General features: G+C 42.6%; 1 protein-coding gene across 2 annotated transcripts in view; it reads right to left on the bottom strand.

The window, feature by feature from the left end:
* Positions 1-14,601, bottom strand: part of DDHD1 (DDHD domain containing 1) — a 66,285-nt gene that overhangs the window by 36,023 nt on the left and 15,661 nt on the right. The window contains exons 3-5 of one of the 2 annotated variants that reach the window (XM_074544058.1): positions 11,357-11,458; positions 4,167-4,295; positions 1,977-2,124 (exon numbers count right to left, since the gene is read on the bottom strand). In XM_074544058.1, coding sequence (XP_074400159.1) covers positions 1,977-2,124; positions 4,167-4,295; positions 11,357-11,458 — 379 coding nt within the window. The remainder of the gene's footprint in view (positions 1-1,976; positions 2,125-4,166; positions 4,296-11,356; positions 11,459-14,601) is intronic. The other variant, XM_074544059.1, reaches the window with a different exon arrangement.

Raw genomic sequence — 14,601 nt, 5'->3', positions numbered from 1 at the left:
TGTGCACAGAACTCCATGAGCAGCCTCACAGCAAGAGCTTCATCCATGGAAGGCTCCTGTCCTGCTGGGAATGACAACATTCCTGTGTCTCCCCATTCCCCCTCTTTTACAGGATGCAATTTGCTTGCCCACCATCCCAACACCCAGCTCTGAGAGATTCCACTCCAAAATTAACTTTGCCATGCCACTTAATCAAAAATGTTCTGCTTAGTTCCTTCCCAGCTGCTGCTGAATTCACTGAATTCACCCAGGTACCACTGAGGAACAACATTCCCCAAATGAGGAACCTCTCCCTGCTCAGCAAGGCCACCAACCACAGGAGCCAGGATTTCACACAGAATCCTTTCAAATGTCAGTAAGTTCAATTCCTACCTTGTCCTGAGAGGAATAGTGGATTTGTCTTTCCAAACAAGCTGTGGGTCTGCTGGTAGATAAAACCAGCACTGGGAGATAAAAGAAACCAGGGGAAGGATTCTCCACTGACTGATGAATGGAAAAAGATTATTTGCTTTACAAATAAACCTTAGGTGTGCTGATAAATGAAATTAGACATTGAAAGATGAAAGAAGCAACAGGAAAGAAAAACCCCTAAATTCTGTAAGAATTAAAAATTAAAAGGGAGGGTTGTACATTAGGGGGGGGTCTCTGGTATCAGGTGTTTTGGGAAGTCTGAACATCTCAAGGACCTCAGAAATGGGGAAAGAGAGAAGGGAAATGAAGCTGGGAAATTTGGATAAAAAGGAGGCTGTGTCCTCCAAAAATCTGAGAGATCCCAGGGGAATGCCCCACGGCCTCTCCCTTTATTTGAATAAATTCAAAGAACTCCTCTGTCTCCTTTTTGGACACAAACCTCTGGTGTTTGTGGATTAATTTTCCTAACAGTCTCCAGCCCACAGCACTGAGTGCCACCTCCTTGGACACCTCCAAGGATGGGGACTCCAAACCTCCCAGTGTGGCATTCACATTCCCTGGAAAAATCCCTTTGCTCAGGATTTTCTCCTGGGAAGCTGAGGAGCCTCAGATTAAAGGAAAACAATCCTTATTTCATTTGCTTCTCCTGTGTCATGCTCACATGTGGAATGTGTTTACAGATTGTTTCATTATTTTCTGCTGTGAGTTGTTTTGACTCTTTGGCCAATTTTGGCCAAGCTGTGGTGGGGCTCCAGAAACAGTAATGAATTTTCATTATTAGCTTTTTAGCACTGTGTAAGTATCTTTTCTGTATTCTTTAGTATAGTTTAATATAGTATTCTTTAATATAATACAGTATTATAAGCTGAGGAGCCTCAGAGAAAATGAAAACAATTCTTATCTCATTTGCTTCTCCTGTGTTGTGCTCACATGTGGAATGTGTTTGGAGATTTTTTACCCACAGGTGATTGTTCCATTGGATTCTGAATTGTTCTGACTCAATGGCCAATCAGGGCCAAGCTGGGTCAAGACTCTGGAAAGAGTCACAAGTATTCATTATTAGCTTTTTAGCTAATAATATCTTTTCTGTATTCTTTACTATAGTTTAGTTTAATATTCTTTAATCTAATATAGTATTATACAGTAATAAATGAACCTTCTGAGAACATGGGGTCAGATTCATCATTCCTGCCTTTATGGGGACATTCCCAGCAAATACAAACCTCCCTGGGCAGCCCCTTCCAATGCTCAACAACCATTCCATGGAGAAATTCCTGCTGATGTCCAAGCTGAACCTGCTGAAATTTGAGGCTACATCCTCTTCACCATTTCCCCAAAAGTCACAAGTGCTGGTGATAAAATCAGAATAAACCTTTGCTCTTCTGGCTCACAGCTCTCTCTAAATCCATACATTCCAATTGACATAAAAATCAGTGTACCCACAACACAAAGAATAATGACTCAGGAGGAGAGGAGGAGAAGGAAAACAGGCAAAGACCCAGCCCAAACCAAAGGCTCTGCTGTCACTCACATTAAAGCTGTTTCACACACCCCAAAGCACTCACATGGCTGTGTTTTTGATGATCCTTCCTTGGTCCATTTTCTGCCCAATGCCATGCACAACAAACACAATGTGGCTGGTCTGGGGTGGCTTGTCCTCTAACGTGGCTTCTTCTACGTAGCCCCTGTGTAGCCTTGTCCCACTGCTTGAAGCTGCAGAAAGAACATTATCCCACATCAGAGACACTCTGCCAGGTGTAGGGTTCCCCTCTGCTGACAGAAGCCTGGCTTTTCTCAGGCCAGCACGTCGAAAATCAGATTATATAATAGAGAATCATAAAATTAAAGGATTAGCATCTATTTTTAAATATGAGTGTACAGGACAAAGTCATCGAAAAGAGATTTACTTTAAAGCTAACACACTGCCTTATCACAAACCAAGGAATTCCAGGATTCTGCACCTGATGGCAAATAAAACCCCCTCCAATTAAGTATATTTTGCCATAATAAAAGCGCCAATATTTTTAAATCTAGGTACTTTTACAGCCCTGGAAGATTTGAGCAGCCAGGTGATATCAATAGCCACTTCCACTGCAAAGAGAATTAATTTCAGGCATGTTTTGGAGAACAGCTCTTCAGAAAACAGTTGTGTAACTCTGCACCCACTTCTACAACACAGAATCCTTCTCCTGGGTGTCTCCATCAATGAAATTCCTTCTGTCTCCCCCTTACTCCCACAGCATGGAAAGACCATGGAAATGACCTGACCACACAAGTGATTAAATGTTGTCACTTTATCCACCCCAATTAAAAGAGCTGGTGGAAAACCTTTAAAATGTATCATTTTGATAGGGAAACTTGCATTATTTTGAGCTGATCCAACCTGAAATTCCCCCCTTGTTCTTCAGCTCAGTGACCAAACTCAAACCCAGTTCCCCAGGGTAAATTGGGCATTTTCTCCCTTGCTGGGCTGACAAACCCACGGGCACAATGAGCCTCCATCCCCCTCTAGTGACACTCAGGGGACCACAGCAGGCACCAGTGCTGGCCTCCAAAACTGGAACTAACAGCTTATTTTGGTTTTAAAGAGGAGGAAAACACCCCAAAACCACTGAGGGCATTTTTTTACCCAAGACAGGTTTTATTTATCAAGTGAGTTTCTCTTTGACATTTCTCCTCCACAAATTGTTTGGGACAGATCTCATTATTTATTACACATTATCCCCAAGGTGTTCTGGATAAATTACTTCATTTCTTCTGGAACTGAAGCACTGAATTATATTATTATTTTAGGAAACATTAATTAAGTGTTCACCCAGGAGTCCTGGGGGGTAAGAGGGCATTAATTACAGGGCAGAGGATGCAGAATAAAGTCAGAGCTGTGACCTGACCTTGTCTGTTCAAGGAACAAACCAGATGTGCAGGTTCTTGCTCTGGTGTCCTGCAGAGGACAAATTCCCATTTTCTAGGCTGGCAATAATTTGCTTTTTCCTTGAGAGACTCCTCCCTCTCTTCCAACCATCTCAGCTTTGCTGCCTGACTGGGAGAGTTGAGTTTAAATGAGCCTGAATTTCTGCTGGAAATAATTTCTGTCTAAATGCCCTTTCCTGTCAGTTCATACTTTTGTTTTATGAACAGAAAAAAAAGGCTGGATGGAGGTTTATGAACAGAAAAAAAGGCTGGGGAGAGGGAAGGTATGGTCATGTATTTAAAGAATGCATCACAATATCTAAGTACCCAGCAGTAAAATTCAGGTTGCAAAAGGAACTGTAATCCTTATATTATTACAGGAATAATTCTAATTTTACATTGAATTCTAATTTAATTCTAAAGGAATAATCCTAATTTTACATTGAATTCTAATTTAATTCTAATTTTAGCTTCTGGACTATGCCCCTGCAATATTTTCATGTATTTGTTATGTAGGGCTAACTGCTGTATCCAAACCCATCAAAATAAAATTAAATTATAATTTTAATTTAAAATTAAATAAACATAAATATAAAATTAAAATATAATAAATCAAATATGTAATCTAAATAAAAAAAATTTAAAATGTTCACATCCAAATGGAATAAAATTTAAAAATATTAACATCTAATTACAATTATTTTCACAAGCTAAGGACTCTGAATACTCATATAAAGCAAAAAAATGAAATGGCCAAAGTGGGGTACTCACATTAAAACCTTTTGGAGTTAAACTTCAAATGCTGGCATTTACAACATTCTTTACAAAGTTTGGGAAAGATTTACCTTTGGAAAACCCCAATTTTTGTGTGACAGTCCTTGCAATTTTGGATGTTGTGGCATCACTGTACAGATACACCTCATCCACACTGTGCCAGTCCACATGGTTACGGCTCAGCTTTAGGCTGTGAATGGCTGCAGCAAAAAGGAATAAATAAATTGAATTTAGGTGGGGAAGAGGGAAAAAAAAACCAGAAACAAAGAGAGGAAGAAGGGTGATTTACAGACAGGTTAAAATTAAAATCTAGAGCTCCATTATGCCTAAATTTGTGTTATTTCTTACCTTGAGGAAGTTTTACACTTCCTTGAGGAATTTTTTGGGTTTAACCTGAGCAGGACAAGGAGAAGTTTGAAGACAACCACAAAATTCCCCTCCCACTCTCATTTTGGGGTGGGAATAACCCAAAATATTCCTTTAAAGGGGGCAGGGTGATGGATCCTGAAACACTAGAGGTGGGTGTGACGAGCAGGTGGCTGCCCCAGGTATTTCCATCACCAAAAAGTGGAATTTCAGCCCTCTCTGCCATGCTCTGCTCTAACACAGAGGCTCCCTTGCATTTCTCCCCTTTCAGAAATATCTCAGGGCTGGAAATGCAGCTCAGTGAGCCTCTGAATGGGCAATTTCTGGCACAGAACAGAATGCAGCTCTTTGAAAAGCCACTAAGAGCTCTGGTGGTTGGGTTTTTTTTTTGCTGTGCACTGATTGTGTTTTTCCAGATTTGGAGCTGATTGAGCTCCGAGCCCGACCTCATGACACACAGCCTGACTGTCAGGATTAAACAACAGGCACGTTGTGATGCAAATCCAAATCATCCCAGGCTTGTAACCCAGGAGCCAAGCTGGGTTACAATGATTTGGATTTCACCAAAATTCGCTGCTGAGGTCTTGTTGAACATGGGGTGTAAAACATCTGCAGAGCTGACAACAGCAATAGCTCTGTGACCAAAGAAATGGTGATTTATCTGTCACTGCTCTTGCTGGGAAGTTCAAAGTCATGGAAAACACCCAGAGGGGCTGGTTTGGGGTTGTTTTCTTCCACAGCAAGCAAAGCTCTACCCTGTCTCCTCCTTGAATCACCCAAATGAATTTTTTATACTCTCCTAAAAACATTCTGAGAAAGCCTGAGCCATCACAATTTCCAATTTTAACTCTGCTACAGCACAACCCAGCCAGGCTCAGGCAGATGTTGTGACCTTTCTCCAGCAAAATTTTGTGTTTCTTTGCCAAAGCAGACAGACTTGACACAGACTGATGAAAAACTAAACAAAATCTGTAAGGAGCACGGGGATTAAGAGAGGATTAGCACTTGAGTTGTGGTAAACAACTGATTCACCAAAATAACTGGAATTACATCGTTGTTTTCCACTAGAAGAGCGGGAAGAAAGAAGAAATAAGCCTGGCTTTGAAGAGCGGAGATGGTCTGACCAGGAATTGTTCCATCTGCATTCTGCAAAATCCCCCTGAGAGAATGATGCTGGGGAAGCTGGCAGAGGAGGGGTGGGAGTTTGATGCCTTTGGAGGGTGTTGTGTTCAACATCCATAAAAAGAAGAGGAAGAGATGAGGTTGAATATCTAGAAAAAGAGCAATTTGTGGTGGAACGATCCTCAAATTCCTTCTGGAATCGAGTCCAGCCTCTCTATTTGAAGGAACAAGCAGCTTTTCCCTACCCTGCATTAATTACTCCCACTTGGGAAGAAAAAATTCCTCATTTATTCTGTTCATGGACATGGAAGGAACATCAACATCAACAACAAGATGTGGAAGCACCAAAGTATTTCAAATGAAGTTCAGCAGGCCAAGTGTGAGGTTCTGCACGCGGGTCAGGGCAGTCCCAAGCACAAATTGAGGCTGGAGGGAGAACGGAATGAGAGGAGCCCCAGGGAGGAGATTTGGGGGTGCTGGGGGATGAGAAGATCAACAGGACCCAGCCATGTGTGTCTGCAGGCCAAAAGTGCCCAGAGAAATGTCACCATCCAGAGAAATGTCACCAGCACAGAGCTGGGGGAACCCAGGCTGGAGAAGAAAAGGATTCAGGAGAGCTCAGAGCTGTTGGAACCCTGGGAATTGCTGAGAATTCCAGACTTTCTGTGCTGCCAGGCTCTGACCCCCAAGAGAACACTGCACTGACCTGAGGTGTGGAGAAGCTTCCAGAACGGAATGACAGAGCTGGGATTGTGGGTGTGGGGTTTGGATAGAAGTGTGTGGTATCACAGGGTGGGAAACTCAGAGTTTAAGGGTTTAGAATATAGCAATATATAAAAAACAAGATGGAGGTTTGAGGGTGGAGGCTGCTCCTTCTTCTTCACCTTTTTCTCCATGGGTTTGGGTGGTTTTGTGTAATTGGATAAAAAAGTCCCCATTGCAGCCATAGATGGTTGGTTATTGGGTTAAAAGTGAAAATAATTCAGGTGTCATTTCTTAGCTGAACACCTTAATTAATTGGACACTTAATTCTTAAGTTTATCCTTAAAAGGCCTTGAAGAGAGAGAGTTGGGGCTCCATTTTTAGTTTGTTAGAGTGAAGTGGTGCAGAACTCAGGGTTTGTGAGACTGGGAGAGAGATAAGAACTGATAAACACCTGAGTCCCAACAAGAAACACCATCTTGTGATGACCTTGTGATAAAAAGAAGATAAAACTAAACACAGAGCCCCTTCCAAGGCCTGAAGGGGCTCCAGGAGAGCTGGAGAGGAACTGGAGACAAAGGATGGAGGGACAGGACACAGGGAATGGATTTTAACTGAAAAGAGCAGGTTTAGGTTGGATATTGGGCAGAAATTCTGCCTGTGAGTGTGGGTAGGCCCTGGCACAGGGTGCCCAGAGCAGCTGTGGCTGCCCCTGGATCCCTGGCAGTGCCCAAGGCCAGGGCTTGGAGCAGCCTGGAAGGTGTCCTTGCCCATGGCAGGGGTGGCACTGGATGAGCTTTAAGGCCCCTTCCAGCCTAAATCTTTCAGGGATTTGATTCTGTGATTATTTGACAGTGAGGGGATTATTAAAACCCTTGAGAGTTCAACCAAAAGGAGCTTCTGCTGCTGACAGCCCCAGGGGGTGTTCACAGTGAGACAGGGAACACAAAAATGTGTCCTTGGGGAGGATTTGACAGCAGTCTGAAAAGAAACATCCTAAAAAAAAAAATTAAAATAAAATATTCTAGGTGTGCTTTGCAGGCATGGGATTTTACAGACTGACAGTGCTGGTGTGAAGCTGAGCCTGAGGAAGGGAAAGTGATGTTTTGTGAGGATGAGGAGAGGACAGGACTGACAGAAGGACTGTGCTGAGAGGTTCCAGAGGGCTCAGAGTGGCAGCTCAGGGTGTCCCAGGTGTCAGGGAGCCACCAGGGCAGGCCACAGCCTGGCTGAGGGAGCCCAGGGCAGACTGCAGATGAGGCAGCAGCACAGGCACAGGGGAATGAATCTCTTCGTGCTCATCCTCCAGGAGCACAAATTCCACACCTGAGGGGTCTCTGCAAGGTACCAGGCTGGGATGGTGCTGAGCTTCACTGACACCTGACTGTCCATAAATCCACAGGGACAGAAATCTCCTCTGGACCTGACCCCAAGAACTTGGACTTCAAAAAAGGGAGAAAAACTTTTTACACATGGGAAGGTAGAAAGAGGAGAAGAGGGAAGGGTTTTAAACTAAAGGAAGAGAGATTCAGATGAGATTTAAGGAAGAAATTCCTCACTCAGGGTGGGGAAGCCCTGAGGTTGCCCAGAGGAGCTGTGGCTGCCCCTGGATCCCTCTGCATCCTGCAGGAGCACAAATTCCACACCTGAGGGGTCTCTGCAGGGTACCAGGCTGGGATGGTGCTGAGCTTCACTGACACCTGACTGTCCATAAATCCACAGGGACAGAAATCTCCTCTGGCCCTGACTTCTCAGGGATTTGTTCCCATGTGGCACCTCCCTGGCACTGACAGCATTCCCACAGACATCCCTCTGTAGGTGCATCTTCCCCAGATGCAGAAAAACCCTCCACACTTTTCTGGAGAAGGGAAGGCTGTGGGAAAACCTTGCAGCAGCCTCCAATGCCACGGTCATATTTTCTGGAAAAATCTCTTCACCAGGATTTCTTCTCCTGGGAAGCTGAGAAGCCTCAGAGAAAAATGAAAACAAGAATTACCTGATTGCTTCTCCTGTGTCTTGCTGTTTTGAAATGCGTTTGGGGATTGTTTATCCAACAGGTGATTGTTTGATTGGTTTCATGTGAATTGTTTTAACTTAATGACCAATCACAGCCAGCTGTGTCAAGGCTCTGGAGAGAGTCACAGATTTTTCATTATCATCTTGTTAAGCCTTCTGTCTGTATCCTTTCTCTATTCTTTAGTACAGTTTTAGTATAGTATTCTTTGATAAAATATCATAAAATAATAAATTAGCCTTCTGAGAACATGGAGTCAGGTTCATCATTTCCTTCCTGCCATGGGGGACCCTGAAAATACCACACTCCAAGAACATGGAGGGGGATTTTAAAAGAGGGAGAAAAACCTTTTACATGGCGAGATAGAGAGAGGACAAGAGGGAAGGGTTTTAAACTAAAGGAAGAGAGATTCAGATGAGATTTAAGGAAGAAATTCCTCACTCAGGGTGGGCAGGCCCTGAGGTTGCCCAGAGGAGCTGTGGCTGCCCCTGGATCCCTCTGCATCCTGCAGGAGCCCAAATTCCACACCTGAGGGGTCTCTGCAAGGTACCAGGCTGGGATGGTGCTGAGCTTCACTGACACCTGACTGTCCATAAATCCACAGGGACAGAAATCTCCTCTGGACCTGACCCCAAGAACTTGGACTTCAAAAAAGGGAGAAAAACTTTTTACACATGGGAAGGTAGAAAGAGGAGAATAGGGAAGGGTTTTAAACTAAAGGAAGAGAGATTCAGATGAGATTTAAGGAAGAAATTCCTCACTCAGCGTGGGCAGGCCCTGAGGTTGCCCAGAGGAGCTGTGCCTGCCCCTGGATCCCTGAAGTGTCCAAAGCCAGGCTGGACATTGGGGCTTGGAGCAATCTGGGAAGGAGTGGAATGAGATGGGATTTAAGGTCCCTTCCAGCCCAAGCCCCTCTGGGATTTTAGTCAGGGATTGAAGGCCAAGTCCTTGGAGATGAGGCCAAATTTTGGGTTCTTTTGTAGCCAGAACTTAGAAATGAAACATTTTTCAGGAGCACCAACCAATACAGACACCTACAGTGTGAGCATGTGAAAAGCTCAGCCCTGCTGAAGATGGGATCAGGAAAGGATTTCTTTCAGCTGAAGATATCAGTGCTTGCTATCACACAAACTCAGTTTCACCAAGAGAGATGAACCCCGAGGGAAAAAAAATCCCCCTAAAAAGTTGAAATCTGAAAAAGGAACCTCAAAACAATATAGAACAGATATTCCTGAAGCCTTGCAGAACCTGATCTCAATGAGGCTTTTGATCCATCTTGAGTCAAAAAAATGGAGAATAACAGAGGAGCAGAAACCCTGCACTGTGTTGTGCACATGGAAACATCCTCCCAGCCTGAGCACCTCCTGCTCACAATTAAACACCTTTTTTAGCTAAATACCTGCTTCTCTCCTTGATGCTTTCATCCACCTGCCAAGAGCAAATCACGGGGTGGATCTTTGCTCCCCACAGTCTGATGGTGCTCAAGTCCAAATCAATCCAGGGAAAAGCAGCTTTGAAGTGCTCAGGGCTGACTCTGCCTCCAGGGACAAAGGCACTGTCATTCCAGCCAGGATAGAGACCAGAGCAGGGATACAGACTGTCTCAAAACCTCTCATGCATTCTTTTTTTTCCCCCAAGGATTTTTAAATTAGTCTGTCTTGCAAGCAGCAGGTGCTACACAAAAGCCTGACACATGGTACAGGGAGCTGAGAACATAATTTGGCTGCTGTTGTTCCTTCTGAAATGAATCTCAGGTTCTGCTACAGAAACCTGTAGATTTAAAAACCTTTTCTTATTTATTTTTTAAAAAAAGGCATTAAAAAAGAGCCATTAATCTCAATTAAAAATGTCTCACATTGCTGTCATTTATACATTGCACTTCCATCACCTCTCAATTCATCACTGTCACTATTTGTCACACAACCACCTAATTTCAATTTCTTTTTAATTTGAGCACATTCATTACCACAACTGAGCATGATTTGAAAGGAAAACAAATGCACAACATAATTTTAGAATTTCAATTTACAAAAGAAAAGGCAGAACTCCCTTCTTATTGCTTGAATTACACTGATTCACCTTTAACAGACTTGGGTTCACCGTGTGAGAAGAGGCAGGAAAAAGTTTACTGCAAAACATTTTGATTTCTGGCATTTTCCATTTGGACCCAATCACATAAAAAAATAATTAAAGGAAGCCAAAAGGCAAACATTTATGCATGTCAAAATAAATTCTCAAGAGTTCACAACATCCCCAGGAGCTACAAGAACACAAGGTAGGACAAGAACAACTCCAAACCTACCACATGCATTTACATTTTAAATTAAAGGTTTTACAAGTCAGTGAAAGTTTAATCACTCTTGGCTTTAGCAGAGGCAGAGAGAGCCCAGTGAGAAGAACCTGGAGCCTCCTGCAATCATTAATGGCTCCTGCAGGATTTCCCCCCACTTTCTGAAATAAATTTGCAGGACTTCAGCTGCTGCAAAGGTCAGGGCTGTTTTCTGCAGCTCAGCAGCCCTGAGCTATAATCCACACAGCTTCCCCTTTTCCAGCCCATGGCAGGGACTCATTCCATCCCAAAGCTGCAGCAAAAATGAATTAGAACTTAAAATTAAAGATTATTATCCCAAAGAAAGCAGCAAACAAAACATTATCTGGAAGGAACCCTCCATTCCTTCTCTGACAGAATTAATCTCACCCCAGGCCTGCTGCAATCCTAAAAAAACCCCTTTTATTTTATTGAAAAAGCCAAATCACACCAAAGAGTGCAAGAAACAAATATTCACAGTTTTCATCAGCCACAAACAATTCTAATAAAAATTACTGCATGACACTATGAGCATCTACTTCTCTCTAGGCCTCACAACGCTTCTACTTTTCCTCTAAGCTTTAGGATGCTTTTTCCTTCCCCTTGGAAAGAAATTGCATGGATACAGCTCAAAAAAATCTGAAGCATGTAAATCTAACATTTAACTGAGACAAGCAAACTAGAATTTAAAGCTTCCTAAGCCAGGAGCACTACAAAAAAAAAAAAAAAGAAATCTCCAATTACTGTACCTTGGGAATGCTTTCTCTTAAGACATGCAGCATCTGATTTCTCCTTATATCCTCTCCATTTGAACAAAGAAGGGAGGGAGAAGGGAGGGAGGTAGTAGAGAACTAAAAGTAAAAACACTGAGCTTCAAAGTAAAATTTTTAAAAGGGGTGTCATTTTTTTTTTTCATTAGTATCACCATTTTTAGAAAAAAAAAAAAAAAGAAAGAAAAAGTCACATTTTCTAGAAAGAACTAAAATGTATATATTAAAAAAAAAAAAAAAAAAAAAAAAAAAAAAAAAAAAAACCAAGAGATTTTGTAGCAAGTCCCAAACTCAATATTTTCACTCTTCACAAGCAGTTATGACATCACAGCAGAGGTAAAAGCATCAGTAAGAGGCAGTGGGACATGGTGCCACCAGGGTCACCCAAAGCATCATCCCCTCCTTGGTACAGGGTAGAACACACTGACCCTTCCTAAACGTGCACTAAAATCTCCATTTTAAGCACAACTCTGAGGTTTTTTCCCCCCAAAGAGTGTAAGAGGATGGTTAAAAGTTAGATTAGACAAAATTTCCTGTTCTTGCCCTGTTCTGCAAGGTTTCAGCACTCCCTGATCCAGCAAAGTGAGTGACTTCCCACACTTGTGTCACCTGCCCCAGGTGTGCCCACAGCTCTCAGGGCAGTTATAAATGAAATGTATTTATTGCTGCACAACACTTGTCCAGGGGGGAGGAAAATCAAAATAAATTCTCAGAGCTACAGCACTGGGGATTGCACAGAATAATTTAATTTGCAATATCGCACTGGCTTTTTACTTCTCTTTAGGAAGAATCAACACAGGAAAGTCAAGGAAAGTAGAGGAAAAATTGCTTTTCATGGTGAGGGTGGTAAAATACTGAACAGGCTGCTCAGAGAGGTTGTGGAGTCTGTTGCTGGAGAGACTGAAAATCCCACAGGAAACATCCTGAGCAGGGAGGTTGGGTTGGAGCATCCCCAGAGATCCCTCCTGACCTGCACAACTCTCCAATTCTATGAACAGGGATTTCCCATCTACAGGTTAACTTGGCTGTGCCAAAAATCTGTGCGAATTTTTTATACAGTGAGAAAATACTATTTGAAAGCTAACACAAAAAAAAAAATCAGCTCTTCCAAATGCAATTTTTAGAGGTTTTGTGGCCTTGACCACACGCTGAAATTCTGTAAGAAAAAACCCAACAGAGTTCTGCTGTCTCAAAATCAATGCATTGGAATATTAATTCTAACTGGCAGGATTTTTTTTATTTCTCTATGTCTATCATGGAATCACAGACTATTTTTTGGCAGAGGCACTGCTGGGGTTCATCTGCTCCAATCCTCTTCACAGATCAGCATCAACTTCAAAGTCAGATCCAATTTCAGGTTTGAATCAGGTTGCTTGGCTGATTTCCAGCTGAATTTTGAGCATCTCTGTGCAAATACCAAGAGCTGTATCTGTTCCTATCCCACCTTCCTGAAATATGGGTCTCCTCAAGCCAGCTCTCACAAGCTTTTGGAGATCTATTTCACACCCAAGATTGTCTAAGGTAGCTGAGCTAAGGCATAAAATCAGCAGGATGGCTTCTGTGGGAGTGTTGGGAACAAAAAGGTTTTATTAAAAGGCTAAATAACAAAGCTCTTTACAGAGAAAAACGGATCCAGGTGCAAGAGGCCCCTGGTAAAACACCTCACGAGAGTGATTTGTTTCTTTGTTCTCTTGTTTTTTCAGTAAATTGCTCTGGTGGGACTTTTTGGCTTCTGTCCCTTTAGCCATCCTTAAGTTTGAGGTGAAGTCCCCCAGGTCCTTTTCACCTCATTGAGGAGAGAAACTTCTGGGCTTATTTCCTTTTTAAGGAGACAAGAAATAGTTTTGTCACTCCATCAACAAAAATCACATTCCTATACCTTCCTATCCCATAAATAAAGCTTTCAGCTTCACTCCATCATCACTAAATGAATATATCTGAAAAAGGCCATGAAGCAATGGATGATAGGAACTTTACTGGTTTTGTTTTATCTGACAACAGCCTGGATATGCCAGAAATCTCTGGAAAATGCTTTTCCTTTGATGGGCTACTTCAGATAGGTGCTGAACTCACTGTCTGTTTAAGTATGAAGAAAAGGCAGTTTCTAAATCTTCTGTCATTCTGTAAATTTTAAAATCATTTACTGCCACATAGGTGTCCCTCTCCAGCTGTCCTGGTGTCCTGGAAATGACTCTGAGCAATCCTGGAGCTTCTCCTTTCCTGTTGAGCATCCCCAGCTCTCCCAGCCTGGCACCAGAGCAGGACACAGAATTCCAGAGGGGTCTCAGCAGAGCAGTGGGGACAATTCCTTCCCTTCATCTGCTGCCCAAGCTCCTTTTGATCATAAAATGCCCCATTTTCTGCACCCTGCCCATTGCAACAATAATTTACCTGATGCACTGAAGGGGATCAGGCACCAAAAGGAGCCACTGGTATCAGGCACCATAAACCAAGCTCGTTTTGCAAGGCATGAAATTAAATACTTTGTGAGGATGAAAATCAAAATGCAAACCACAGTTGTGATCTCCAGGCTGCCCCATGGAAAACAGAGCCTGGGGAATCACTCCCTGTCATCTGTGCTTGCTGCTCCCTTGTGCCTTCTGATCCCTTCTGCATTTAAAGCTCCTTGTGCTCCCAAAACCACAAAAAACTTTTTTGTAAAGAATAGCAAAAATATCAGCATGGGAATTATGTTATTTGTTAGCTGCAGGTTGGAGACCCTCCTCCTGAATAATTCTGCACTTTCAGAGGAAGGTTTGCTGGGATTAACAGTTTAATAATGGGACATTTTTCCCTCTTATCACCACCAAAAACCCTGGATGAAGCTTGGTGATTTCCTTGTTAACATGCTGCAATCCAGGATTAATAAATGAATCAGAATTAATAAATTGAATACAATTAATAAATTTAATTACTGGAGTAATTCCTGGTACAAAGGGGCTGTTACAGCACCTTGTATTAATTTTGCTGAGGAATCAGAGGGCCTGGTCAGTTTTTCATCCCTCACAAGGTTTTATCACAGCACTGGGAACAGTCACTGCTTCCCAATGGATATTTCCAGATTTATCTCAGCTTTCACTGATTATAAACAACAGGTACCTTGATGGCACCAGAAACTGCTTCATCCAGGATGCAATTACAGCCAAATGGAGCATTTAAGAAATTTATAAACTGAATTCAGCTAATTTTGTTTATTTCACCAGTTGCAGAGCTTCTCCCAGTGC

This window comes from Zonotrichia albicollis, chromosome 6 (genome assembly GCF_047830755.1).
Source record: "Zonotrichia albicollis isolate bZonAlb1 chromosome 6, bZonAlb1.hap1, whole genome shotgun sequence".
NCBI lineage: Eukaryota > Metazoa > Chordata > Aves > Passeriformes > Passerellidae > Zonotrichia > Zonotrichia albicollis.
Note: the sequence above shows the minus strand (reverse complement) of the source record. Positions and strands in the feature narration are given on the sequence as shown.